The sequence below is a fragment of the Budorcas taxicolor genome, chromosome 18 (assembly GCF_023091745.1).
Source record: "Budorcas taxicolor isolate Tak-1 chromosome 18, Takin1.1, whole genome shotgun sequence".
In the NCBI taxonomy this organism is placed as follows: domain Eukaryota; kingdom Metazoa; phylum Chordata; class Mammalia; order Artiodactyla; family Bovidae; genus Budorcas; species Budorcas taxicolor.
In genome coordinates, this window is record NC_068927.1 from 51,237,953 (window position 1) to 51,264,024 (window position 26,072).

General features: G+C 52.6%; 2 protein-coding genes across 2 annotated transcripts; one reads left to right on the plus strand and one right to left on the minus strand.

The window, feature by feature from the left end:
- ITPKC (inositol-trisphosphate 3-kinase C) lies at nt 1-17,714 on the plus strand. The gene is made up of 7 exons (XM_052656958.1): nt 1-1,304; nt 5,844-5,943; nt 8,479-8,692; nt 10,147-10,351; nt 12,560-12,661; nt 13,280-13,351; nt 16,269-17,714. Exons 1-7 carry the CDS (start codon nt 171-173, stop codon nt 16,470-16,472), a joined length of 2,031 nt encoding a protein of 676 aa, XP_052512918.1. The 5' UTR covers nt 1-170; the 3' UTR covers nt 16,473-17,714.
- Nucleotides 17,685-25,872, minus strand: ACTMAP (actin maturation protease). Its single transcript, XM_052656959.1, has 6 exons — nt 24,902-25,872; nt 21,664-21,732; nt 21,047-21,171; nt 20,145-20,274; nt 19,966-20,036; nt 17,685-19,219 (listed from the first exon to the last, which is right to left on the minus strand). Exons 1-6 carry the CDS (start codon nt 25,213-25,215, stop codon nt 18,882-18,884), a joined length of 1,047 nt encoding a protein of 348 aa, XP_052512919.1. The 5' UTR covers nt 25,216-25,872; the 3' UTR covers nt 17,685-18,881.
- Between the last annotated feature and the right edge of the window lie 200 nt (nt 25,873-26,072).

Consider the following 26,072-nt stretch of genomic DNA (forward strand, 5'->3'; position numbering starts at 1 on the left):
GCTTTCCCCGGGATGAAGGAGGGAGTATCGGTTAACCCCTCCGTGGCTGGGCGGGCTGGAGCTCCGAGGGCCGGAACCCGCGAACTGGGGCTCCCCAGCCACACCCCTCGCGGGATTTAAAGGGACAGGAGGGGCTGGGCCCGGTCGAGGCCCGAACCTTGCGAACGGGCATGAGGCGCTGCCCGTGCCGGGGAAGCCTGAACGAGGCGGAGGCCCAGGCGCTGCCGGCGGCAGCCCGCATGGGACTGGCGGCGCCGCGAGGGGGGCGGCGGCGGCAGCCAGGGCAGCAACGACCTGGGCCCGGAGCAGGGGGCCCGGTGGGGCGGCCGGAAGGGGGCGGGCCCCGGGCCCGGACCGAGGAGTCCAACCTCCACACCGAGCCCGAGAGGGCCAGCCTCGGGCTTGCGTCGGGGGCCGACGGACGGGCTGAGCCTGAAGCAGCTGGCCTCGGAGCGGAGTCGGAGCGGCCCAACACAACGACGGAGCCAGGCAAGTCCATTCTCCGGACACATCTAGGAGGGAGCAGCCACTGGTCAGAGCTGGAGACAGCCGGTGACTGGACAGAGACTGGGACAGATGGCTTTTGGGCTGATCCACACAGGACTGACCTCCAGTCTCAGCCCCAGAGAGCTAACGTCTGGGCACAGCCAGGGGTTGACGGGCCCTGGACAGAACTAGAAATATATGGGTCACAGACCCAGTCAGAGAGGGCCAAGCCCAGGGCGGATAACCTCTGCACCCACCAGAACAGGTCAAGCGTCCGGACCCAGCCAGAGGGGGTCCCTCTCTCAACAGAGCGGAGTGCTGACAGCTCTTGGAAACAACCGTTTACCGAGGGCTCCAGGACGCAAAAAGGTACCGAAGACTCCTGGACGGAGCTGCACACTGATGGCTCCCAGATACAACAGGACACTGAAACAGCCTGGAAGCAGCTTGACCCCTGTGGTTTCCCAACACAAGATACCGATGGCTTGTGGTCACAGCCCGGCACTGACGGACCCCCGACAGAGCCTAGGACAGACTGCCTTTTGGGGGAGCCCAACCAAGATGACTCATTAGAGGAACCAGAACACAGGGAGTTGGTGACTCACCGGTACTCTCACCTGGAGGGTAGCCCCCTGACCCCTGTGCCCCGCCTCATTATCACTCCAGAGACACCTGAGCCTGAGGCTCGACCAGGGGGACCCCCCTCCCAGCTTGAGGCGGGCAGTGGTGGCTTCTCCTCGGCCTCCTCTTTCGACGAGTCTGAGGATGACGTGGTGGCTGGGGGCGGAGGTGCCAGCGACCCCGAGGACAGGTCTGGGGTGAGTGGGACCCATCCTGCCCTTGAGCCAGACCCCTACAGACCCCATAGCCCACCCCCCAACTCTCCCACCCCCGCCTTTCCTTTGAGAAGTTCTCTAGAACTCCAGCAGCAGTTTTATCTCCAGGCACCTCTTCCATCCACCAACCTCTTCCCTTTGACAGCCGGGTTCCTAGCTCTCCAGGCACCCTCCTCTTCATTCTCTCCTTTCCCCTGCCTCCAGTCCTGGGGTCTAAAATGGATGGCTGCTGGCCAACTTCATGGCACCCAGGAACCCCTAAAAGTTATGTGAGTCCTGTGAGTATATGCACATGCTTTTGCAGCAAGGGTCTGTAACTTCTGTTGGATCCTCTGGACAGTCTGTGACCACCCCTTCCCCCCCTCCCTCCCCCGCCCAGACTTTAAAGAATTCTAGTTTAGGGAGACAGAAAGGGTGCACTTTCTACCCCACTTTTCTTAGTCTGGGGCCCGTAGCTGCCTTAAGGGATCATCAGCCTTCAACACCCCTAAGCTCATTCACTTCTGAAGGGAGCAAGCGCCGAGTATTTTTTTTTTAATCATTCTCAAAGGGCTGTGTGAACCCCAAACGGTAAGGGACCACAGCCAAGGACTCTCCATCTCCCCACTGCATTACCCCCAGCTCCCCAGGGTGCTCCTGCAATCTCTTGTTTACATTCTCCATCCTCAGCTTGGGTGCGGTTCTCTGCTGGTGAATCAGGAGGGCTGGCAGGGCAGGTTCAGGGAGGGAGGGTCAGTGCAGAGGCAGGTATGAGAGCCTCCTATGGGTCAGTCTGCTGGATCCTCCCATTGTCCTGGGGCCCCTGGCTGGAGCCTGCCCTGAGCCCCACTCACCCCACATGCTTCGCTCTCTGAACATGCTCACACATGTGGTCGCAGGTGTAACAGACAGACCTGCCCCAGCCTGCCTGCACTGACCCTCTGGGGCTCTGCTGTTGCTGTTCCCTCTCCCTATTCCCTCACCTCCTTGGCATCTCATAGCAGCTGAGCTGGAGTGAATGAAGGAAAAAAAAAAACTCTCAAAAAAAAAACAACACCCAGCTCTCACTCACTCATGCCCAGCCCTGTGCCAAGCTCTTTTGTTGGTTTATTTATTTTTGGTTGCAGCTTGCTGCATAAGGGATTTAAGCTCCTCAGTCAGGGATCAAACCCCCTCCCCTTGCATTGGGAGTGCAGAATCCAAACCACTGGTCCGCCAGGGAAGTCCCTGTGCTGAACTCTTTGCTTGTATCAACTCATTTAAACTTCACAGCAGCCCTATGAGGTAGATTCCTTTATCTCCATATTACAGATGAGGAGACTGAAACACACAGACCTGTCCGAAGTCACAGACCTTGGAAGGCACAGATTCCAACTTTTACTGAACGATAGGCACTTTTTCTAAGTGCTGTATATGTATTAACTCATTGAATCTTTCTAACAGCACTGTAAGTTTGGGATTATTATCTCCATTTTACAGAGGGGACACTAAGGCCTACAGAGGTGAGATCACTTGCTTAGAGTTGGCCTCGTCTAGTCGGAGCCTAGATTCTAACTCAGTTCTGACTGAGTTGAAAACCCAGGCATTTTCACCCCTATAATGTGTGGCTCCATTCCTCCTCATCTGCCTTCCTCTGGAGCCTTTCTGTCTTTAGTGTTTCCTCATCCTCTAGAATCTGCCTCCAGGGCCCAGCTGTGACTAACATATGAAGGTGCCCAGCTCCGGAGTCTTCCATGGTTCCCCGGGGCTTTCCTGATAGCGACCAGGAGTTTGGTCCTGAGTTCACAGCTTCCTGTCTCCAGGCTCCTTCCTCTGTTCAGCTTCCCTTCTCCCCTCCTGACCCCTTCTGCTGTTGCAACGGAGCCTAAGTACATGCTGTTCCCCGAACACACTGCTGCCATCCTGCCTCTGATTGTTGCTCAAGCCATTCCCACCACCCAGAATACCCCTCGCTTCCTGCTCCCTTCGTTTTGAAATCCCATCTGACCTTACAGACCCAGCTACTTTCTTCCTTTCCTCCCCCCTTCCTTCCTTCTCACATGCATCCTCCTAATCAGGCAACAGACAGTCCCCAAGTCCCTGCTATGTGTTTGGCTCCATGTTGGTTTTGCTGGGAACACAGCAGTGACCCAAATGCTGCCTGCATGGAGCTCCCAGGTCACTGGGAGGAGACAAACTCATCACCAGGCAGTGACAGCTTGGAGGGGTCAGGGCTGGGATGGGGGAAGCGCACAGGGTTGTGGGAGTCCAGAGAAGGTGACTGGCCAGACCTAGGGTATCAGGGCGTCCTGGAGTGGGGCAGGGGGTGGGGGGGGGACATGTGAGCTGAGGGCATGATGAAATCTGAGACAGCCCAGATTAACCATCAGATCTAAGAAAAAAGAGAGAGATAAAGAAGATAGTGAATCTGCTTATGGTTAAAAGACAGAAAGAAAAACACACTTTCAATCAACTTCCTTCAACCCAAACTATATTTTTAGAGCACTTATTCTGTGTCAGGCCATGACTGGGGACATGCTTGTAACCATGGCAATCTCAGTTCTGCCCTCAATCAAGGCTTGTAATCTGGCAGGGCTGTGGTGGATAACCCCAGGGCAGCAGGGGCAGACCAGAGATAGAACCCCAACACTACAATGTGTGATTTAGGCAGGTGACTTCACCCCTCTGAGTCTGTTTCCACCCTTGTAATACAGTCAACAATCCTCCTGGGATGGTGTTTTTAGGATTAGGTGGGTTATGCCACACTGAGCCTTTGTCATTGTGCCTGGAATGTTCCAGGTGCTTAGTAAACAGGAACCTTCATTCATCACCTCCTCTCCATGGCTGGCAGCTGGAGAGGGGAGGGAAGAACCCTTCCTGAGTCCTGCAGTCCAACTCCCTGGTCTGTGTTTGACCTTCCCACCATCCATTAGATGTCTGCTAGGTAACGGGGTTTTCAGGGTGTAGGAGATAACATGACTTTGACCCTCAGTGGAGGGAGATGAGCCATGTAGGTTTCTTCCTTTGGACCACAACTCATTTTCCCAATCCTTGCTAAGAGTTTCGTATGTGCTTAGAGCAGAGAAGGTATTTGTGTGTGTGTGTGTGCGTAGGTAGTGGTAAAGAACCCACCTGCCAATGCAGGAGACGTAAGAGATTCGGGTCTGGTTCCTGGGTCAGGAAGATCCCCTGGAGGGCTTGGCAACCCACTCCAGTATTCTTGCCTGGGACATCTCATAGACAGAGGAGCCTTGTGGGCTACAGTCTATAGGGTCACACAGAGTTGGACAGGACTGAAGCATGCATGCATGTGTGCATGCACGGGTGTGTGTGTAAGCTCATGGGTATGTGTGTGCATACGCAGTGAACTCAGGCCCTAACCAGTTCTCAGGATGCTCTTGGCTGAGTCAACAGGATACAACTAAATCCTTGTTTTCTGTTGGCGTCTCTTTTATTTGCTGCCACCTTTTCTCTGCATCTAGGTTTCATTTTCTTTCTCTGTCATTACCGCCTCTCCCATTCTGTTTCTCTGTTTCTTTCTCTTCTAGTAACTCTGTGTCAGTGGGAAGAGGTCAGGACTGCTGTAGTAACAAACAGCGCCCAAACTTAGTGACTTGGAGCAATGAAGGATTTTTTTCTCTTTTGGCTGTGCTGCCTGTGCGATCTTAGTTCCCTGACCAGGGATTGAACATGGGCCCTCAGCAGTGATGGGTAAGGTGAGGGCCCCCTGCTCCATGCTGCCTTCACTCAGCTGCTGTTTCTCTTCCCACAGTGCTCTGCCCGCCCCGCCCCCTTCTTTAACAGGAAAAAGAACATGGAGTCACTCACTGGCTTTAAGACTCCACCTAAAAGCGACACTCCCACTCACATTTCATTGGCCAAAGCTAAGTTCGAGAGGGCAGGGGTATCCCTGGCAGGGAGGCGGGCCTGAGGTCTTTGGTGAGGAGCTGTTAGGGCCGCCACAGTTCCTGTCCTTGTCCCTGTCCTCACTTTGTCCCCTGTCTCCACTTCTCTCTCTCTGTTGTTCAGCCTCTATCCATCAACTCCTTTGTTTTCCCTGGAAGATCTGACTTCCTTCAGGAACAGAAGGCTTCCCCATTTTTGGTGTGTGTATGTCGTGGAAAGATGTGGGGTGTTGCTGGTGACTACAGCAAAACCTAGCCTATCTTTACTTCTTTGAGAAGGACAGAGAGACACAGATACAAAGTGATCACACTGAGGGACTTTCCTGGTGGTCCAGTGGTTAAGACTCTGCTCCCAACATAGGGTTCGATCCCTGATTGGGGGAGATCCCTTATGCTGTGCAGCCAAAAAAAAAAAAAAAAAAGATGACACTGAGATAAATGGAAAGGGACTCTCTCACCTTTGCTGAGGCGTTGAGGGGTGCTCATGATTGCTAAAGTGAGCTTTGCTCACCCCAGTGAGCTTAAGCCCAGTGATTCCAGGAAGCTCCCCCTGGCCCTTGGAAAGACCCCAGGCTGCCCCTTGGTTCCCTCTCAGAGCACTCACCTCACCCTCCCTTTCTGGCCTCAGCCCTGACCCCACCCTCTCTGCCCCACACAGAGCAAGCCGTGGAAGAAGCTGAAGACAGTTCTGAAGTATTCGCCCTTCGTGGTCTCCTTCCGAAAACACTACCCTTGGGTCCAGCTGTCTGGACACTCTGGTGAGAGTGGGCGGGGAGAAGGGTGGCTGAGGGGCAGGCCAAGCTGGGCAGAGATAGATGCCTGGGCGGGGAAGGAACCGCCCTTTGTACTTTAGGTCCCCCATCTGTGAAATGGGCTGAGTGGCAGTCTGTAGTTCCTGGAGCTGTTGTGGCACGTGCTTAGGCTGGGCCGGGCCGTTCATACCTCAGGATGGAGGGCTGTTTCCTGTTAGCCTGGTGTCAGGGTGCTGGCAGGCAAATCTTCAACCATGGGGACAGAGGGGCCTGAGCTTGAATCTGAGTTCTGCTCTTTATTTGTGGATGGCCCTGGGCAAGTTGCTTTCCCTCACTGGGGCCCTGCCCCTCCTAAATGGCAGTTACCAGCCCCTGTCCCCATCTGTGTCTGGAGCAGAGTAGGCCCCCAGGAAACAACAGCTATGGGGCTTCCCTGTTGGCTCAGTGGTAAAAAACCTGCCTGCTGATGCCAAAGATGGGGATTCGATTCCTGGGTGGGGAAGATCCTTTGGAGAAGGAAATAGCAAGCCACTTCAGTGTTCTTGCCTGGGAAATCCCATGGATAGAGGAGCCTGGCGGGCTACAGACCATGGGGTCAAAAAGAGTTGGACTCAATTTAGTGGCTAAACAACAACAAACAACAGCTTAAATGTCACCCCCCCCATCCCCCCAGAACCTAGCACAGTGTCTTAAGCACATAGTAGCATGAGGCCAAGCATCTGGCATTTTTGGTCAAGGGCTAGATAATAAATATAAAGTACTCAACTCTGTTTTTGCAATATATAAGCAGACATAGATAATGTGTTCCAATAAAGCTTTTTTTTTCCTTTTTACAAAAACTGGCAGTGGGCTGGACTAGACAAATTGTTCCTATCAACAAAGGGAAGGGAACTTATCTTCCTGTTCATCCTCAGATCTGAGTCAGAGAAAGGCAAAGTCCCCCCCGCCCCCCACCACCAAAACCGGCAACACAGGCCTGCCATCTGTATGTACCCTAGTTACTATTGCTGAGTTTAAAAAAACCGAAAACAAAATTCAAAACTTAGTGGTTTGGAAAAAAAAAAAAAAAACTTCATGGAATAAAACCACCATATTATTACACTCATAAGTTTTGGGTCAGGAATTCAGATAGAGCATAGCTGGGATGGCTTATTGCTGCACCATGATACCTGGGAATTCAGCTAGGACAATCGAAGCCTGCAGGCTGGAAACCTTTGGAGATTCATTCATTCACACACCAGGCAGTTGATGCTGGCTGTTGGCTGGTTCTCCGTTGGGACTGCCAGCTGGAAAGCCCATGTGTGACTTCTCTGTGTGGCTGCTTGGGGTTCTTCACAGTATGGTGGCCTCAGCAGATTTCTTACTTGGTAGCTCAGGACTGAAAGGCAAGGGTGTGTGATAACAAAGTGGAGGCTGCATCTCAGACTCTGAAGTCATAGTGTTGACAGTCAAGATTCTGTCAGAATCAAAGGGAAAAGAATGAAAGAATTAGATTCCACTTCTTGATTGGAGTGGCAAAATTCTAGAAGAGCGTGCGGACATGAGCTACTCTTTACTCATCATATATATATGATGAAGACAAAACAAATGCCCCAGGAGAAGGGTTCATGATTACCATTACAGACTTTTTGGAAAATATGATCTGAAAATACTATCTGTCATTCTAATCTACACTATTTGCACGGCCCAGGAAATGCCAGATTTGTGAATTAACAAGGTCCGTTTGTTAGCACTCTGGGACTCCAGGCTGAAACAAATGCAAATCTGCTCGGGAGAGTCATGCTCTTGACTCAGCTCTCACAAAAGTTCTCACTGCTGATCGTGAGCTCATAATCCAAAATTACAAAACAAATGAGAACATAGTGTGCTGGGAATCTGACTCTGTTTAGACAAAAATGCAGAACTAGGCCCTTCCTTCACCAACTCTGGCCAATAAATTTTTTTTAATTGAAGGATAATTGCTTTACAGTATATTGTGGTTTTCTGTCATACATTAACAAGAATCAGCCATAGGTACACCCATGTCCCCTCCCTCCCAAAACTCTCTCCCATCTCCCTACCCATTCTACCCTTTTAGATTGTCACAGAGCACCTGTTTGAGTTCCCTGAATCCTACAGCAAATTCCCACTGGCTATGGGAATTGGCTATTCCCATTTACATATGGTATTGTAAGTTTCCATGTTACTCTCTGGATACATCTCATCCCCTCCCCTCCCCCCATGTCCAAAGGTCCATTCTCTATGTCTGTTTCTCCATTGACTCCCTGAAAATAAATCCATCTTTTTAGATTCCATATATTATGCATCAGTATACAATATTTATACTTCTCTTTCTGACTTACTTCAATATAATAGGCTCTAGGTTCGTCCACCTCATTAGAACTGATTCAGATATATTCCCCTGGCCAAGATTTTGAGAGCTGCAGGGAGGGAGAGAAAGTATCGCAGACGGGTCAGGCAAGATGATGGTGGCCAGGATCTGAGACAGACAGAGAAGTGGCTCATTCAGTTTCTGACCCTCTTGTTGATGGCTGCTCATAGGGAACTTTCAGGCAGGAGAAGATGGTTGGATTCTGAAGCGTTTCTGTCAGTATGAGCAGCACAGCCTGGAGCAGCTGATGCGTGACCCCCTGCGGCCTTTTGTGCCAGCCTACTATGGCATGGTGCAGCGGGATGGCCAGACCTTTAACCAGATGGAAGATCTCCTGGCAGACTTTGAGAACCCCTCCATCATGGACTGCAAGATGGGCAGCAGGTAGGTTCAGGGGCAGCCATGGGGCAGAGGTGAAGGGTTGGGTGAACGTTTTTGAAGATAGCACCAAACCAATCTTCCTTTTAAACAATACTTAATTATTTATTTCGCCGTACCAGGCCCAGCTTGTGGCATGTGGGATCTTTAGTTGTGGCATGTGGGATTTAGTTCCCTAACCGGGGGTCAAACTGGACCCCCAGCCCTGGGAGCACAGAATCTTACCCATTGGACCACCTGGGAAGTCTTACGCCAATTTTCAAAGTGGTTGTGCTAGCATCCTTTCCCACCAGCAGTGTATGAGAGTTCCAGTTGTTTTATCTTGTCATCAATGCTTTGTATTACCTGTTTTACTACTTTTAGCTATCTTGGTGGGTATCTCTTGTTTTAATTTCTATTTCTCTGATGACCAAAGAAATTAAGCGTTGATTAGCCATTTAGATATCCTCTTTTGAAAACTGCCCATTTTATTGTTTCATTTTGCTCATTTTTCAACAGGGCTCTCTTTTTGTTATAAAGATTTGTAAGTCTTTATATATTCTGGATACAAGTCCTTTGCTGTAGATACACACACACACACACACACACACACACACACACACACCATTCTCTCTCTCTCCAACTCTCCCATTTCACTCTCATAATGTCTTTTGATAAACAGAAGTACTTTTAATGTAGTACAGTTTATCAATTTATTTCATTACAGTTAGTAGCTTTTAAAGAAATCTGCCTACTTTAAGATCACGACGATCTCCTGTGTTTTCTTCTACAGGTTTTGTTTTCTCCTAAAATCATTTACTTACTTTTGACTGTGCTGGGTCTCTGCTGCCGTGAGGGCTTTTCTCTGGCTGTGGCGAGTAGGGGCTGCTCTCTAGCTGTGGTGCACAGGCTTCCCGGTGCAGTGGCTTCTCTTTGTTGCAGAGCACGGGCTCTAGGGTGTGCAGGCTCAGTAGCAGTTGTGGTTCCTGGGCTCTAGAGCACAGGTTCAATAGTTGTGGCATATGGGCTTAGTAGCTGTGTGGCATGTGGGATTTTCCCGGACCAGGGATCAAACCCGTGTCTCCTGCATTGGCAGACAGATTCTTTACTGAGGTACCAGGGAAGCCCCTACAAGCTTTGTTTTAACTTTCACATTTAGATCCGCAATCCATCTAGATGTAAATTTTATATATGGTGTGAGGCAGGGATTGAGGTTCATTTTCCCTTTCCATATGGATATCCTGTTGGCCCGGTATCATTGATTGAAGACTGCTCTTTCCCCATTGAACTGCAGTGCCTTTCTTGTCATAAATCGAGTGCATGTGCTTGTGTGTCTGTTTGTGGACTCTGTCCCAGTTCACTGATCTATTTGTCTATTCTTGTGCCATACTATAGTTTTATAACACTCCTTGATATCAGGGAGTAAAAGTTCTCCAGCTTTGTTCTTCATGGTTTCCCTTGTTACATCCTTTGTGTCCCAGGACCTACCTGGAGGAGGAGCTGGTGAAGGCGCGAGAACGGCCCCGGCCCCGGAAGGACATGTATGAGAAGATGGTGGCTGTGGACCCCGGGGCCCCCACCCCCGAGGAGCATGCCCAGTGTGCGGTCACCAAGCCCCGCTACATGCAGTGGAGGGAGACCGTGAGCTCGACCTCCACCCTGGGCTTCCGGATCGAGGGCATCAAGGTGAGGCCCAGGAGCTGCTGGCCTGTTTCCGGTGGGCTAAGAGCTAGGTCTGAGACAGAGTGACAGAAAAACCAACCAACTAGGAAGTCAGAAAACCTGGAAAGATGCCAGATCTGGAGAGCAAGCAGGAGACTGCAGAGGATGGGGAACAGGCTGGGAGAGGCCCGCTTTCCCTGTCCTGCCACGCCTGTCGCAGACCAAGTTCAATCTGTCCACCTGCCTGAAAGTCTCTTGATTCCACCTTCTTTCCCCCTCCCAGAGGCCCTGTCTGCGTCCAGCCCCACCTTCTCCTACCCCAGCCTCCCTGGGCTCCCAGATGCTGGACTTACCCATTCTGATCCATCATCTGATACAGCAGCTAGATGGGCTTTTTCTTCCTTATGCAGAAAAGTTTTCTCTTTTTTCTTCTTTTTTTTTTTTGTAAATTAAATCTAATTCTGTGAATAGCTATCCACCACAGTTTAAAAGTCAAAATAGTGTAAAAGAAATCTCTCTCCCAACCCTGTTGCTCTCCTTCCTGTTCTGTGCCCCCACCCCTCCAACCCCACACCTCCTCATGGGGAACCGCTTGATCAGTTACTTATATTTCTTCCTGTATATACAAACAATGCAGCCTACATTTTCCTCCCTTTCTTACAAAAGATGGCATGGTCCTGGAGAGTTTTCCTTATCATTGCAGAGAGAGAGATTTTCCTCCCCGTCTCCTTCCTTCCTTTTCCCTCGGTATTAGCTCTCTGTGGGTGTGCCACAAGCCCCTGTAGATGGCACAGTGAAGCACTTTCATTTCTTTGAAAGGGTTCTCCTATCTCCTGCCACAGGCCCTCTGTATTTGCTGTTTGCTGTGCCAGGACTGCTCTTCCCCCTTCCCCTGGTTGACTGACTCTCAGTTACTGTCCAGTCTCCTTCCAAATTCCACTTCCTCTGGGATGCCCTCCTTGATTTCTGTCCTACTAGTTCAGGGCCTCTCCTCACCTCCTTATAACTTCCTACACTCCCTGATCTTATCTCCCTTTATGATGATCTTATTCAGTATCTGCCTCCCTCATCTAATTACACCTGTGCTGTTACCTGTGTGTTACCATTGCCCACAGGGCACCTGGCATAGCCTGGCAGGATGACTCAGGGGGCCCTTTGTACCTCTTTCAGACATAACACGTAACATTAATCTCCTTTATTTTATTGCTTCTCTGCCTTTTGACTAAGATCAAGTGTAGTATGGGAGCTTCTCAGATGGCCCAGTGGTAAAGAATCCGCCTGCCAATGCAGGAGATACAAGAGACGCAGGTTTGATCTCTGGGTAGGGAAGATCCCCTAGAGTTGTTGAGTTGCTAAGTCGTGTCTGACTCTGCGACCCCATGGACTGCAGCACACCAGGCTTCCCTCTCCTTTGCTATCTTCCAGAACTTGCTTAAACTCATGTCCATTGAGTTGGTGATGCCATCCAACCATCTCATCCTCTGTCACCCCCCTTCTTCTCCTGTCCTCCATCTTTCTCGGCCTCAGGGTCTTTTCCAATGAGTTGGCTCTTCACCTTAGGTGGCCACAGTATTGGAGCTTCAGCTTCAGCATCAGTCCTTCCTAATGAATATTCGGGGTTGATTTCCTCTAAGATTGACTAGTTTGAGCTCTGTGAAGTCCAAGGGACTCTCAAGAGTCTTCTCTAGCACCACAATTCGAAAGCATCTCTAGTATTCTTGCCTGAAAAATTCCATGAACAGAGGAGCCTGACGGGCTACAGTCCACAGGGTCACAAACAGTCAGACATGACTGAGCGGCTGAGCACTTCATTGAGTGGTGCCCAGCGCTGTGCTATGGATCCTACACACTCAGGCTCTCCTAATCCTTATACCAGCTTTAGGAGGTGGGTATTAACACAATCCCATTTTCCAGATGAGGAAATCAAGGTTGAGGCAGGTGAAGTGACTCGCTCAAGGCCACCAAGTTACGAAGTATCAGAGCCATGATTCAAAGCCAGATCCAAGCCTCTCCAAAGCCCACTTGGCTAGACTGGTTCAACCAGGGGGTTTAAGTTCAGACCTGAAGGACTGGTTGCTCAGGAGTATGACCTGGGGCTGAGTGTGACCAGGTGGGCTGGCTTCCCCTGAACAGCAAGTAAGCCTGGAGGCAGGTAGTTGCCCCCCAGAGGTGTCTGAGGCTGCTTGGTGTTGGGTGTGGGAAGGAAAAGCCATGACACCCCTCATCTTGCAGAAAGCCGATGGGACCTGCAACACCAACTTCAAGAAGACGCAGAAGCTGGAGCAGGTGACAAAGGTGTTGGAGGATTTTGTGGACGGGAACCACACAATCCTGGTGAGCGGGACACCCAGGCCTCCAAGTTTGGAAGCGTAGGACCGCCACATCCTTGTTCCTCCTGTGTTAACCATCTTTTGCTTCAGCTGACGCTGGGCTGGCATTGCCCACTGTCTTGTCAGGGTGGGCAGGTCCAGGGGTGCCCTGCTGTCATGTCTGGTGGCTGCCTCACTGTCTCAGCTCCTGGCTAGATCGCGCAGCAGGCTGGCCTGCGCTTGTTCTCACAGTGGAAGCAGCTGGTCAAGAGAGCAAGCGAGAAAGCAAGGTCTCTCAATGACTGGGCTCAGAATGGCCACCTTCATTCCTGCAAGGTTCTATTGACCAAAGCAACTCATACAATCAAGCCTAGATTATAAGGGAAAGAGTCTGCCTCTTGGTAGGAAAAGCTGCTACGAATTGTGGGCATTCATGTAATCTACCAGCTATACTCTTGTCTGTGCCACCCTGATGCCTCCAATCCCGCCCCGCCCCCCCCAATTTCCCCATGGCTCCTCTTATCCCATCCTGGCTGGGGTCTGCCCACTCCTTTGGGGGGAATGAGATGGAGTGAGATTTTAAGGTGGGTACAGACCCACAAAGTCCATGAACTAACCAAGAAATCTTCCCTCTCACCCACAGAGAAAGTACGTGGCACGCCTAGAAGAACTTCGTGATGCTCTGGAAAGCTCCCCCTTCTTCAGGACCCATGAGGTGCGAGCCCCAGCCACCATGGGAACAGAGGGCCCTGTGTGTGTTGGGGTGTGTCTGGGTCCAGGTGGCCTCAGGAGAAACCGCTGACAGAGTCACCTGCCAAAGCTATAAAAGGAAACCCTGAAGGAATTCCCTGGCACTCCAGTGGTGAGGACTGACCTGGGCCTGGGTTCAGCCCCTAGTCGGAGAACTAAGATCCCACAAGCGTTATGGCATGGCCAAAAAAAAAAAACAAGGCCCCTCCGCCAGGTTTGGGAGTTTGCTTCTTTAGGATAAGCAGCATCAGGAATTTTAGGGAGGGGGACAGTTAGGAGCATGGACTATAGGCAGACGGCCTGGGATGAAGGCTGGCCCTGCCATGTGACCAGGGGCATGTGCCTACCCCCTTGGGCCTTGGTTTCTTCCTGGTAGAGGAAGGGAAAATAGTACTTTCCTTATGGAGCTGCTGAGGTGGACCTGAGCGAATATAGAGTGCTGTTCAGAGTGCAGAAGAGCTCCCAGCTCTTGCGATGATTCTGTAGCCATAATTATTTAAAATAATTTCTCTTTATTTTTGGCTGTATCAGGCCTTGGCTGAGGCACGCGAGCTCTTTGCTGTGGTTCTCAGGCTCAGGGATGGTGGTGCTCAGGCTTAGTTGCTCTGTCGTATGTGGAGTCTTAGTTCCCCGACCATGGATTGAACCTAAGTTCCCTGCATTGGAAGGCAGATTCTTTTCTCTTGGAAGAAAATAATTTTATTTATTTTTTTGTCTTTGGCTGCACTGGGACTCTAGCTGTGGAGAGCAGGGGCTACTCTGTAGTTGCGGTGCAAGGGTTTCCCATTGCAGTGGCCTCTTGTTGCGGAGCGTGGGCTCTACGGCACGTGGGCTCCGTTATCACAGTTTCTGGGCTCTAGTGCCCAGGCTCAGTCTTAGTTGCGCATGCATGGGCTTAGCTGCTTCACTGCATGTGGGATCTGGAATGCGGATTCTTAACCACTGCATCGCCAGGGAAGTCTCCATAATTACTTAGAGTCATTGTTCCCTGCGTTCCTCCTTTGGCAGCTCTCCCCCTCCCCTTTCCCACGCTTTCCCAGCCTGTGTCTCTTTGGAAGCCGTCACCTCTCTGGGGCTGTCTCAGGAAGTCTGTGGTGACGTCACCAGGTGTATCTCCACGCTCTTTCATCTCTCTCTTCAAGTCCCTCTCTCCTCTTTTTCCTGTTAGCACTGACTGCCGGAAGAGCCACATCTGGGAGTCAGGCGGGCCCGTGTTTGAACCCCAGCTGCCTGGGCAGTGGCTCTGCAGGCCTGTCTCCTGTACACCCAGTAGCACCTGCTTCCTGGGTGTAGTGAAGGTTAAGTGGACTAACTTAGGTAAAGCCCAGCCCACAGGAAACCCTCAGTGTGTGCCAGTGTTTACTGTCACATCATCACCGACCGTCACCCTCATCATTGTCACTGCCTTTGAGCTTCACATGCGCGGCACAAAGAGGCGGCTTGGGGACTCCGTCTCTTCTATCCTCGTGTTTGGTGTCACTTGCCTGGTGACTAGAATCTGAAAAAAGAAAACAAGTTGCCAAGATTTAAAACCTGAGACTTCATGCCAAAATCGGGATTTCTAGCTTCCTTTGGACCACAGGAGACGTGGCAGTCCTGGGCTCCTCCCCATGTGCCAACAGCCATCCAGAACTGGGCGGCGTCGCCTCTCCTGACAGCCACCTGCTCAGCTGCCCCGTCATCTGCGTTCTCTGGAAGAACTGATGTTTGAAACCCAAGTAGCAAAAGGGAGGGGCTTGCAAACCTGTAGTTAGACAAGAGGAAGGAATGTGTTGCTTTTTTTTTTTTTTTAAAGTTTATTTTTTAAAAGTTTATTTACTTTTGGCTGTGCTGGGTCTTCACTGCTGCTGCTCGAGTTTTTTCTGGTTGCAGAAAGCGGGGGCTGCCCTTTGTTGGTGTGCAGGCTTCTCTTGTTGCAGAGCACAGGCTCTAGGGCACATGTGCTTCAGTGGTTGTGGTTCCCGGGCTCTAGTGCACAGGCTCAGTAGTTGCGGCGCACCAGCTTAGTTGGTCCGCAGCATGTGAGATCTTCCTGGACCTGGGATCGAACCCATGTCTCCTGCATTGGCAGGCAGATTCTTTACCACTTAGTCACCAGGGAAGCCCTGTATTTCTAAATTAAAAAGAAAAAAGAGCCCAGTATCTCCCTAGGGTGGTGTGCTCAGCTCCACAAGGCAGCTTGTGAGCTGTGAAACATGGAATGCCACAAAGGGAGGGGCTCTTACCATCATCCCCATTCTACAGATGAGGAAACTGAGCCTGGAAAAAAGGAAGCCACTTGCCTCGGATCACCAGTAGCAATTCCCTGGGGCTGAGTAGCTGCTGTCCCTTACCATGAGGAGGCATTATCCACACCCTCAGTCCCCACCAGGCTCCTTTGACCCATTTGGGATCCTGCAGGCATTGGATTTTGTACTCCAGTTTGAAAAGGGGTAACAGCTAACACTGTTTTACATTAAAAACTTTCTTATTTTAGCTGTCAGGTCTTAGTTACAGCTCTCGGGCTTCTCTGGTCACTGGCTTCTTTCTAGTTGCAATGTGCAGGCTTAGGAGTTGCTGCACTCCTTGTCCGCTGCATTGCAACGTGGATTCTTAACCACTGGACCACCAGGGAAATCCGTATTTTGCATTTGTTTATACAGGCAAGTCTTCTAAGAGCTTTATGTGGATTACTTCTATAGATAATATGCATAGCAGTCTTTGAGGTAAATGGTAAGGAGAGTTAAAAGTCCCCTGCCCAGGGAGGGGCATGCAGCTGGGGCTTGAACCCAGGCAGCCTGACTCCAAAGTCCATGCTATCAGCCACCCTCTCAGCTGTCTGCTGGGGCAGGGACCTTGGCCGTGCCTGCCCCTCCCTTTAACCTCCTGCCTCTCCTCTGCAGGTGGTAGGCAGTTCCCTCCTCTTTGTGCACGACCACACCGGCCTGGCCAAGGTCTGGATGATTGACTTCGGCAAGACTGTGGCCCTGCCTGACCACCAGACACTCAGCCACCGGCTGCCCTGGGCTGAAGGCAATCGCGAGGACGGCTACCTCTGGGGCCTGGACAACATGATCTGCCTGCTTCAGGGCCTGGCCCAGAGCTGACCTGCTTGTCCACAACCAGGTTCATTTATTGGATGGTGCCCATGTGACTGGAGGGGCCCCGAGATGCGAGGGGCCTGAGATCGGCCACAGGGGAGCTGAAGTCCAGGGATGGGAGAGGTGGCATCGCACACCACGCAGGACCAGTGTGGATGATCCGAAGGGCCTTGGAGGTGGGGGTGGGGGCCCGCCCCACCCTTTGACAAGATGGGAGGTTGTTAAGAACCGGAGGCAGTGTGACCTGGCTGGGGCCCGTGGTTGAGTCAGAACCGGACTGGGCCCCTGACCAGCCAGGAGGGGATGCAGCGGCCGCAGCTAAACCACGTGCCCTGAAAGAACGCAGTGCCCACGCTTGCACGGTACAGGCGTGACCTTGGGCCTGTCGCCACAAGAGTGACTGTAACCATGGCCCCTCCCTCTGCGGGCAGGCTGCTGGCGGGGCTGGAGAGCCAGACCTCATTAGTGAACAAACGCAGCAGCTCTCCTCCCACCCAGCAGTTACGGCCCCCACTCTTCACCTGGGGGTGGCTGAGGCTGGCAGAGGCTCTGCGGGTGTGGCGCTGTGGGTTGGGCCTGAGGGCTGACACTGCTGGGCAGGGCTCGGTTCACCCTGTCCTACTGGCCCCTGGCCCCACAGGCTCCTTCCCTGCTCCCAGAACTGCTGACCCCCTGCCGACCGAAACCACAGCCACATCCCGTGCCGCCACTGTGACAGCACCATCTCGACCCTCAGGCACCAGCCTCAGCTGGGGACTTCCTCCTCCTGCCCTTTCTGTCTCCTTCCTCCTAGAGGGCTGCGGTCTCAGTGAGGGCTTTCTGACGCCAGGCAGACTTGGGCCTGGCTCGGGACCCGGCTACTTTCCTCGGGAGCGCCCCCTCTGGCCTCTGCTGGGAAGATGCCCTGCTTGGTTGGGCCTGAGGTGCAGGGTGGGCGGGGCTGGCAACCTGGTCCAAACCAGAAGACCCCAGCACCCTGAGGTGCAGGTGGAGCCCCTCTGCCCTCCTGCTCCCAACTTTGGGTTCCTGGCCTACCAGGCTGGGCTGGGGGAAGACAGGTGCCCCCTCCCCCTTAGCCAAAGCTCTTGCGTGGTCTTCCAGGCTGAGGGTTGCTCCTTTTCTACTGACCATCTTTATACTTATTTATACGAGAGGTAGTTTGATGGGGTCACACTGGGGATCAGGAGGCAACATCGCTTCACTGCCTTCCCCCTGCAACGACGCCCCAATAAACACATTTGTAGTTCATTTTGTGGAGTCTTTTTTTTGCATCTGGAGCTTATGGGCTCAAAGCTCATAACTGGGGCATTAGCGCCACATGAGGTGACAGGTCTGGGGTAGAAGTGGGCTCAGAGCTGGTGGTTCATTCATCAGCTTCACTGAGTTGCTATTCTTGGGCCTGGCCCGCCCTGACCCCATCTGTCTAGGTGCTGTGTGCCTGGCTTGAATCTGGCCCTGCCACTGGCCAGCCCTGTGACCTCAGGCCAGTGACAGTACTTCTCCAGCCTGTTTTTCCCTCAAAAACAGGGAGGATCTAGTGCCCTCCTTATAGGGTTGGAAGACTTGATGAGTTAACTGTGAAGGGGTTGGCACAAGTAACTAGCAGTGGGAGCTTTCGCTTTTTAAATCAGGAGAGAACACAGGTGGGGGGAGGTGCTGAGCCTGAGGGCCTCTTCCCTGAGGAAGTGATAAGGAACCAGGACTGTGGAGTTCAAGGGTTGTAACGGAGGGCTGGGTACAGGCAAAGGACACCCCAGGGCGGCAGAAAGTGTGAGGAGGAACCTGGGGCGAGGGAGACAGGTGAGTTTAGTATCCAGGAGGATGCAGCACGAGGAGCATGCGGGAGGTGCCGGAAGCTTCTCTGGAGGGCAGTGGTGAAACGTGGTTTGGGTTTTGTTTTTGGCCACACCATGTGGCACACAGGATCTTAGCTCCCAACCAGGGATCAGAATCTATACCTCCTGCAGTGGAAGCACGGAGTCTTGACCACTGGATCGCCAGGAAGTCCACAGTTCGTGTTTTAAAAGGCTTCTCTGGCTTGACGTGAAGACACTGGGAGGCAAGGGGTGCAGGGAGACTGTGGTCAGCAGCCAGAAATGGGTGGATGCAGCACTGATGGGGGTGGGGGTGGGGTGGGGGGTTGTTGAATAGCCCTGGGGTCTCAGCGGTTGTCAGTCTCTCCCCTGCAGAGAGGCAGCTGGTCTGTGTGGCTCCTGGCTATAACCCCAGCCCAGAGTAGGTGCTCAATACTGGGAGGCGAGCTTGGGGGAGTTGGGGTGATGCCCAGGATGGATTTGGGGGACCCTGAATGAAGGATCTCTGGTTTGAGGTCCAGTCCAACCTCTTGGGCTGTCACTCAGAGAGAGAAGCCGGGCACTCTGTGGCTGGTGACAGCTGAGCTGGGGCCACAGCAGCCTAGTGGCTGGAGTCCTGTGGTCGGAGGAGCAGGGCCTGGCCACAGAGGCCGGCCCGCACCCCGCCGGCAGGCACCACATACTCCCGGCCATCCGCAGCCCGAGAGGGCGAGAAGTCTGTCAGCTGCAGGTTGCTGTCCCGGACTTGGTCATAGTCCCACAGCTGGTGGTGCCAACTCTTGCCCTGCTTGGCGAGGAGGTATACAGCCCCCGGGGAGCCTTCTTCCGGCAGGGACGGTGGCTGTTGGGGTGTGCCGGGCACTGGGTGGAACAGGCCTGGCAGCTCGGGATCCTCTGAGTAGCCACGGCTGGGCACATGCTGCACACCCAGCAGGACCCCTGCGGGGAAGAGGGGGTGGCTGTGAGTAGGAGCTGAGCCCTGACGAGGGGCTGGGGCTCCCGGAGTCCCCCCACTGCCCTCCAGGGTGGGCGCTGCCATCCCTGCACTGACACAGCGTGGGCACAGCTGGGGTTGGATTTGAACCCATGGTACTGGGCTCCAGAACTGCAGGCATTTTAAGTCCAGCCAGCCTGTCAGCACAGCGAGGTGGCCAAGGCAGCACCGAACAGAGCAGCCATCACCACCTAGTTGTTGCGAGCTGACTAGGAGAGCCGTGCTCAGAGGTGTGCACACCAGGGCGCCACCTTCTACCAGGCAGGTGGGAAGACGAAGCTGCTGACTATAGCTAACGCTAACTGAGACATGGAACCCACCAGGCACCATTTAAAGAGTTTGAACATTCAAACAGCCCTCTGCCCTGGGGACTGTTCACCCTGATTTCCAGATGGGGACCTGGAGATCCAGAGTCACAGAGCCTGGGAGTGTCTGGACCAGGTGTGCAGCCCAGTTTGATCCTTCTCTGTGCTCTGAGTTTCTTGTTTGGGAAAAACCCTGGTTGACAGATGCTGAAGTACCTGCTCCCGGCCAGGACCCTGCGAATTACCCTGTAGAGACAAAGGTGGTCCAACCCTGGCTCCTGCCTTGAGTAGTGTGGAGGGGCTGGCACGAGGGTGAGCATGTGAGGAGGGGAGACGGGATCAGGGAGGCCCACGGTGAGGGGCCAGGGCAGGGGAGAGGAACCCACCTGCGCTCACAGCCCAGTGGGCCTTGTGGCCCTTCCTCTGACACGGCTCGTGGTTGAAGTCCTCGTCGTAGCTGCACTGTGGTCAAGGCCAATGCTGGGGGGCGGTCCTGGGACACACACACACACTCGCCCCCGACTCTCCCCATCCCAGCCCAGCTCCCTCCCTGACCCTGGGATACGGGATAAGGAGGGGGTGTCCAGCGACAACGTGCTGCAGGACGTGGTCTCTGTTGGGACTGCCCAGGCCGCCGCAGAGCACCTCTGCCTGGCAGCCCAGTGCCTCCTGGGCCAGCCTGCCCATGTCAGCCACTGCAGGGACAGAGCAGACACACGAGGAGCAGTCACTGTGCACCAGGCACTGGAAAAAGGCTTTTAGGAATCAGTGCCTATAACCCTCACTGTGACCATCATCTCTTTGTGCAAATGTGGGAAACGAGCCAGAGGAAGACACAGATCCTGTATTAATGCATGTGTGTGGAATTTAGAAAACTGGTACATATGATCCTACTGGCAAAACAGAGACACTGACACACAGACGCAGACAGTAAATGTATGGATACCAAGCGGGCGGGGGTGGGAGGAACTGGGAGATTGCAACTGACACCTATGTACTATTGATACGATGTATGAAATAGACAACTAATGAGAATCTAGTGTATAGAACAGGGAACTCAATGCACTATGGTGACCTGAATGACAAGGAAGTCCTCAAGAGAGGACGTACATCTACGTGTATGGCTGACTGATCCTGCTGTCCAGCAGAAACTGACACAACATTGTGAAGCAACTCTACTGCAAAAAAAATTAAAAAAAAAAAAAAGCGAGGCACAGAGAGGATAAGTTGCTTGTCTATGGTGACGCAGCAGGAAGTGGCAGAGCTGGGCTGGGAACCCAGGTGGCCTGGTTCCAGAGTCCACCTCAAAACACTGTGCTCTTCTTTGGCAGGGCGGTGAGGAGGCGCGGGAAGGAGAAGGGTGCAAAGAACGGAACAAAGTCCCCCATGTGCCTGATGTGTCCCAGCCAAGCTCTCCAGTCCCCTCCTGTAGGACATCTGGGTAACACCCTTCCACACCCAACCTACCTGAGAACATCTCCCCCTGGGCCGTGTATCCTCTCTCCATGGCCACCTGCACAAGCCTCTCCAAGGGGGTGCCGCTGGGGGGCGCCAGGAGGGTGCCTGCCATCCACAAGGCCACCAGCCCACACCTGGGGAGAGACAGGCCCAGCCCCCCAACCTCTAATCCGAGTCTTTCCTGGCCCCCCTCTGCCCTGGAAGCTGGAGTGTAGGAACAGTTTGCTGCCATGGGGGAATTCCCTTGTCTCCCAGGTCAAGTGGGGAGACCTGACTTCCCCCTCCTAGGGGAGAGGATGGCCAAGGCCTGAACCCAAGGCTGGAGGGCTAGGGTGGGGTGAATGGGTGGCAGGTTAGGCAGATATGTCATCTGGGCTTCCAGGAGGAGCAGGTGCCAAGGGGGACTCAGAAATAATGGACTTGTTTGTTTCAATTTACTGTGCATGCTCCCAGGACCCTGACCTGGGTAAGTTCCCCTTCTCCTTCCCCTCTTCCTTCCCCCTAGGCTGCCTGGGACGAACCCACTCTTCCCACACTCCCCAGTCAATCCTCACAGAGGGTGGTGAGGGCAAAGGCTTGAGGGCACAGCCGGCCAAGGGGCTGGGGTCCCGAATCAGGGTACGTACTGAGGGCCTTCTTGTATGAGGGAGGGCAGGTCAGCACAGAAGAGGATCCACTGCAGGTCACTTCTGAAACTGAATCAGAGGCGCATTCAGGTCATGAGGGAACCAGATCCTAGGGTCTCACCCTCAAGGGCTGCTCTTGGCTGGGTCAACTGCCTTCATCCCTGATGAGACACTTCCCTTCCTCACCTGTTTTCTCATCTGTTCAATGGGAATCATTCTTCTGCCTGCTACTCCCTGCTTTTTCTCAGCCATTGACGGGGCAAAGAGCAGATGTGCAAAAGCTTTGCAACTAGGAGTCAGAGGAATTTATTAGAAGGGGTGTCTCTATTATCATGTTGAGCCCTAGTGGCTCAGTGGTAAAGAACCAGCCTGCCAATGCAGGAGACTCGGGTTTGATCCCTCAGTCGAGAAGATCCCCTGGAAAAGGGAATGGGAATCCACTCTAGTATTCTTGCCTGGAGAATCCCATGGAGAGAGGACCCTGGTGGGCTACAGTTGCAAAGAACTTGACATGACTTAGCGGCTGAGCATGCATGCATGCTCTACACCATGGATGAAAAAATTAACGAAAGAAAGAAGAGAAAATTTTATTGGAGCCAACGTGAGGATTATAACCTGGGAGACAGTCTTTCAGAACGCTCTGAGGACTTCTCCACCCATCAGATGTCAAAACACAGTTATATGTTAAGTTTTTGAGGCAAAGGGTTGCCAAAATATTACTGACAGTTTACTCAATCCAGATCTACAAGTACAAAGCAAGTTGTGGGACATGGGTCATTTTGACCCCTTAACAAGATTAAGAAGGAAAGTCTTTTGATGAGATTGCTGCTGCTGCTAAGTCGCTTCAGTCATGTCCAACTCTGTGTGACCCCATAGACGGCAGCCCACCAGGCTCCCCTGTCTCCAGGCAAGAACACTGGAGTGGGTTGCCATTTCCTTCTCCAGTGCATGATAGTGAAAAGTGAAAGGGAAGTCGCTCAGTCATGTCCGACTCTTCGAGACCCCATGGACTGCAGCCTAACGGGCTCCTCCATCCATGGGATTTTCCAGGCAAGCGTACTGGAGTGGGGTGCCACTGCCTTCTCCGTTTGATGAGATTAAGAAGGAATATCGCTCTGTAAGGAGGTCTGGTAAATGCACACTAAATGGGAGGGAGGAGGCCCAAATGGGCAAAGAAACAATTCACATTTAAATTTTATCTTGCTGGGACTTCCCTGTTGGTCCAGTGGTTAAGACTTTGCCTTCCAAAGCAGGAGATGCAGGTTTGATCCCTGGTTGGGGAACTAAGATCCCACAAGCCCCAACGACCAAAAAACCAGAACATAAACAACAGAAGCAATACTGTAACAAATTCAATAAAGACTTTAAAAATGATCCACATCAAGAAAAAGAAATTTTTCTCTTGTCTTGCCATAAAACATGAATTTAATTTCATCAATGCCGAAACTCTCCATGTTTTCTCCTCTCAAGCCTGTTCTTCTCACAGTTAGGATGAAAATCCCTTCACTCAGCCTTGAGCAAAACCAGGTGACAGCTCCAGGCCTAAGAGATCACTGATAAGAGTCAGGCCCAGCCCCTTCTAGGGGAGGCCACTCAGAATATTTTGGTGATTCCAATCCTTCCCCCCTCCCAACCAGGGCTCAGGAAGTGCTGGGCAATGTGCTTATATCTCTATCCCAAAGCCAATGAAAGGGCAAGGCTGGGAGGCACCTTCCTGATGAGAGGAGATACCACAGCACATTGGTTAAAAGCAGGGCACCACCCCCGCCCCGCCCTGCAAAAAGCAGGGCGCCCCACTGCCATGCCCTTCCTCTTCTAAGCACTGTGGCCAAGTGACTTAACCAATGTGAATCTCAGCTTCCTCATCTGAAAAATGGGGTAACAATAGTTCCTGCCCTGAGAGGGGAGAGATAAATTAAAAGGTTGAGTTTAACACAGATATGCTATTTTGTATCTGGAGGAGGGCATGGCAACCCACTCCAGTATTCTTGCCTGGAAAATCCCCATGGACAGAGGAGCCTGGTGGGCTACAGTCCATGGGGTCACAAAGAGTCAGACGCGACTGAAGTGACTTTGCATGCATATATGTATGTGTGTATGTGTATCTGAATCATTGTGTTGTACACCTGAAAATAACATGACATTATAAGTCCACTATACTTGAATTAAAAAAAAGAATAGTTCCTGCCTCATGGAATTGCTGAGGTTAAATTAATGAGTAAAAAGCATTTAGAACAGCACTTGGCATATATAGATAATGGGTGGTTGTTACTTGCATTCAATTTGCCTCACTATGGGGGAATTCCCCAGCAATCCAGTGGTTAGGCTCTGTGTGTCCATTACTGGTGATGTGGGCTTTATCCCTGGTTGGGGAACTAATATTCCACATGCCACACAGTGCAGCAGAAACAAAAAACAAAACAATTCGTCTTACTATACTTGGGGCCTTTAGAACTGATTATAAACTTGTCTAGAGAACTGGAAATTCCTTCCGGACAGGGACAGGTCACTTCTCCCTTTCCCCTTCACCCCCAGCCCATGTCTAGGCCCCTTCCGTCCTGCCTGGGTCTCTGGGTGCTCCAGCTTCCTTCTGGGCCCCTAGCCTCCAGTCTTACCATCTCCACTCCTGGAAGGCAGCCTCCCTCCCTCCCTGGAAGGGCACAAAGCCCTTCCACAGCTCCCCAGAGCCCTCAGGACAGTCCACCTTCCTTCACAGCAACCCTCCCCACACCCCACCCCGGCTCCAATGCCGTGTCGGGCTCCTGGCCACCTGGGAAACCCCACATTTGCCCCTTCTCTGTCAAATATTTGCAGGTCCCTGAAAAGAACATCTCTTCATTTCACTTTTGGGCCCAGGGAAAAGCTATTTACTCTTCTCATCAAGTAACTTCCTCGACAGCACTCAGGGGTTCCCTCCTCTAGACAAGCCCCTGGGACCCCCCACTCCTGAGGCACCAACTCCCTCTAGACTCCCTCCCGATGGCTCTGACCTCTCTGGGCTGTCACTGTCCGGTGGAGGGAGCAATCTGTTTCTCCCACTGGATGAGGTGCTCTCAAGAAGCAGGAGCTTTCTTCATTGCTGAAGGCACACAGCTACTGAAGGCATCTAAATAGGGAGCTGAAGCAGACTGTTTGCCCTTGAGAACATGGGAAACCCCAAGAGAAGATGACTGAAGTAATGTGGGGAGAGGTGGTTGGGTGACACCACGGGTGGGAGGGATGGGCCATGGGACCCTACCGATCCTTGTGCAGCTTCAGGAGCCTCTTCACGTCCTCTCTGCTCCCGGGGACTGGGCCGGCCCTCTCCAAGGCCTCCTTCAGGAGGTGACTCTTCTCTAGGCCGAAGACATGAGGGGGAGCAAACCCAGTGGTAGGGGGCGGAGGCGGCAGTGGGGGTGGTGGGGGAACAGGGGCCTGGAAACTCGAGGGTGGAAAAGCTAATTCGGGGAGGTTTAGGGGAAGGGGAGAAAGTGGAATATTAAGGGCCTGGGATGCAGGGGTTTCGGGAGGAGGAATTGGTGGCTCTACAGGGGGAGAACATGGAGAAATCATTTTGGGGTCTGTGACTTAGGCTGAAAGGTCGAGAATGGGAGAGAGGGGACAGATTCTCCAAAATGTGGTCACAGGGATGGAGAGTCTGACAGTCTTAGAGCTGAACTCCTGATCTGGGAGCTGAAGTTGGGACTGCAAAAAAACAGGGCTAAAATCTGTAACCTTGGGAGCAGAGATTGAAGCTGACGCAAATCACAAGAAATCTGAGGGTTAAGGGGTCCTTTAATGTGCAAACAGATCTGTGGTAGAGTTGGGATGCAGAGCTCAAAGAGTGAGGCTCAGTAGGAGTTAACTTCTTATCCTGGGCTCATTTAGAAAGTTAGGAAATTATGGGACACGAAAGCCCAGGCCTGGGGCAAGGCACGTAAAGCGTGGGATTGAGGACCCCTGGGCTAAAAACTGTAAGAATTTAGAAGAGATCCTACCCCCTTCGCATCTCAGACCCGAGTTTGGAACCTTAGAGCTGACCTTTGAGTCAGAGGTCAAAAGGACACTTGGCAGGGAAATTAGCCTAGTTGTGGAGAAAGTCCTGAAATCGGGGCGCAACAGGAAGTCTTGTGGGCTGGAGAAGGCTCACAGATTGGAGGTCGTTGGGAGCCCCCATACGGCTGGGGTAACAGGGCCGGGCAGTAAAACGCGGCTACCCTTGCCGCAAAATGGCTGCCGCAGCGTACAGCCTTTCCCAAATCCCGCGGTAAGACTCGCAACTCAAGCCCGCCCCTTTAACGATCACGTGACAGAGACGGGCTGCGAAAGAAAGGCCTTGGAAGAGACTGCCGCACGAACCGAGTCCCGATTGGCAAGAGGCGCGTGAGGGGGCGCGGCCTTCACTGATTGGTCCGTAGTCGCGTGCGCCG

Excerpts from the sequence above, each read along its gene's own strand:
- ACTMAP (XM_052656959.1), bottom strand. The coding sequence starts at position 25,215 with ATGATTTCTCCATGTTCTCCCCCTGTAGAGCCACCAATTCCTCCTCCC. Across the intron at positions 21,172-21,663 it reads CTCATACAAGAAGGCCCTCA|GTGTGGGCTGGTGGCCTTGT; the intron begins GTACGTACCCTG and ends GTCTCTCCCCAG. Across the intron at positions 19,220-19,965 it reads CCACTGGGCTGTGAGCGCAG|GGGTCCTGCTGGGTGTGCAG; the intron begins GTGGGTTCCTCT and ends TCTTCCCCGCAG.
- ITPKC (XM_052656958.1), top strand. The coding sequence starts at position 171 with ATGAGGCGCTGCCCGTGCCGGGGAAGCCTGAACGAGGCGGAGGCCCAG. Across the intron at positions 1,305-5,843 it reads ACCCCGAGGACAGGTCTGGG|AGCAAGCCGTGGAAGAAGCT; the intron begins GTGAGTGGGACC and ends TGCCCCACACAG. Across the intron at positions 10,352-12,559 it reads TCCGGATCGAGGGCATCAAG|AAAGCCGATGGGACCTGCAA; the intron begins GTGAGGCCCAGG and ends CTCATCTTGCAG.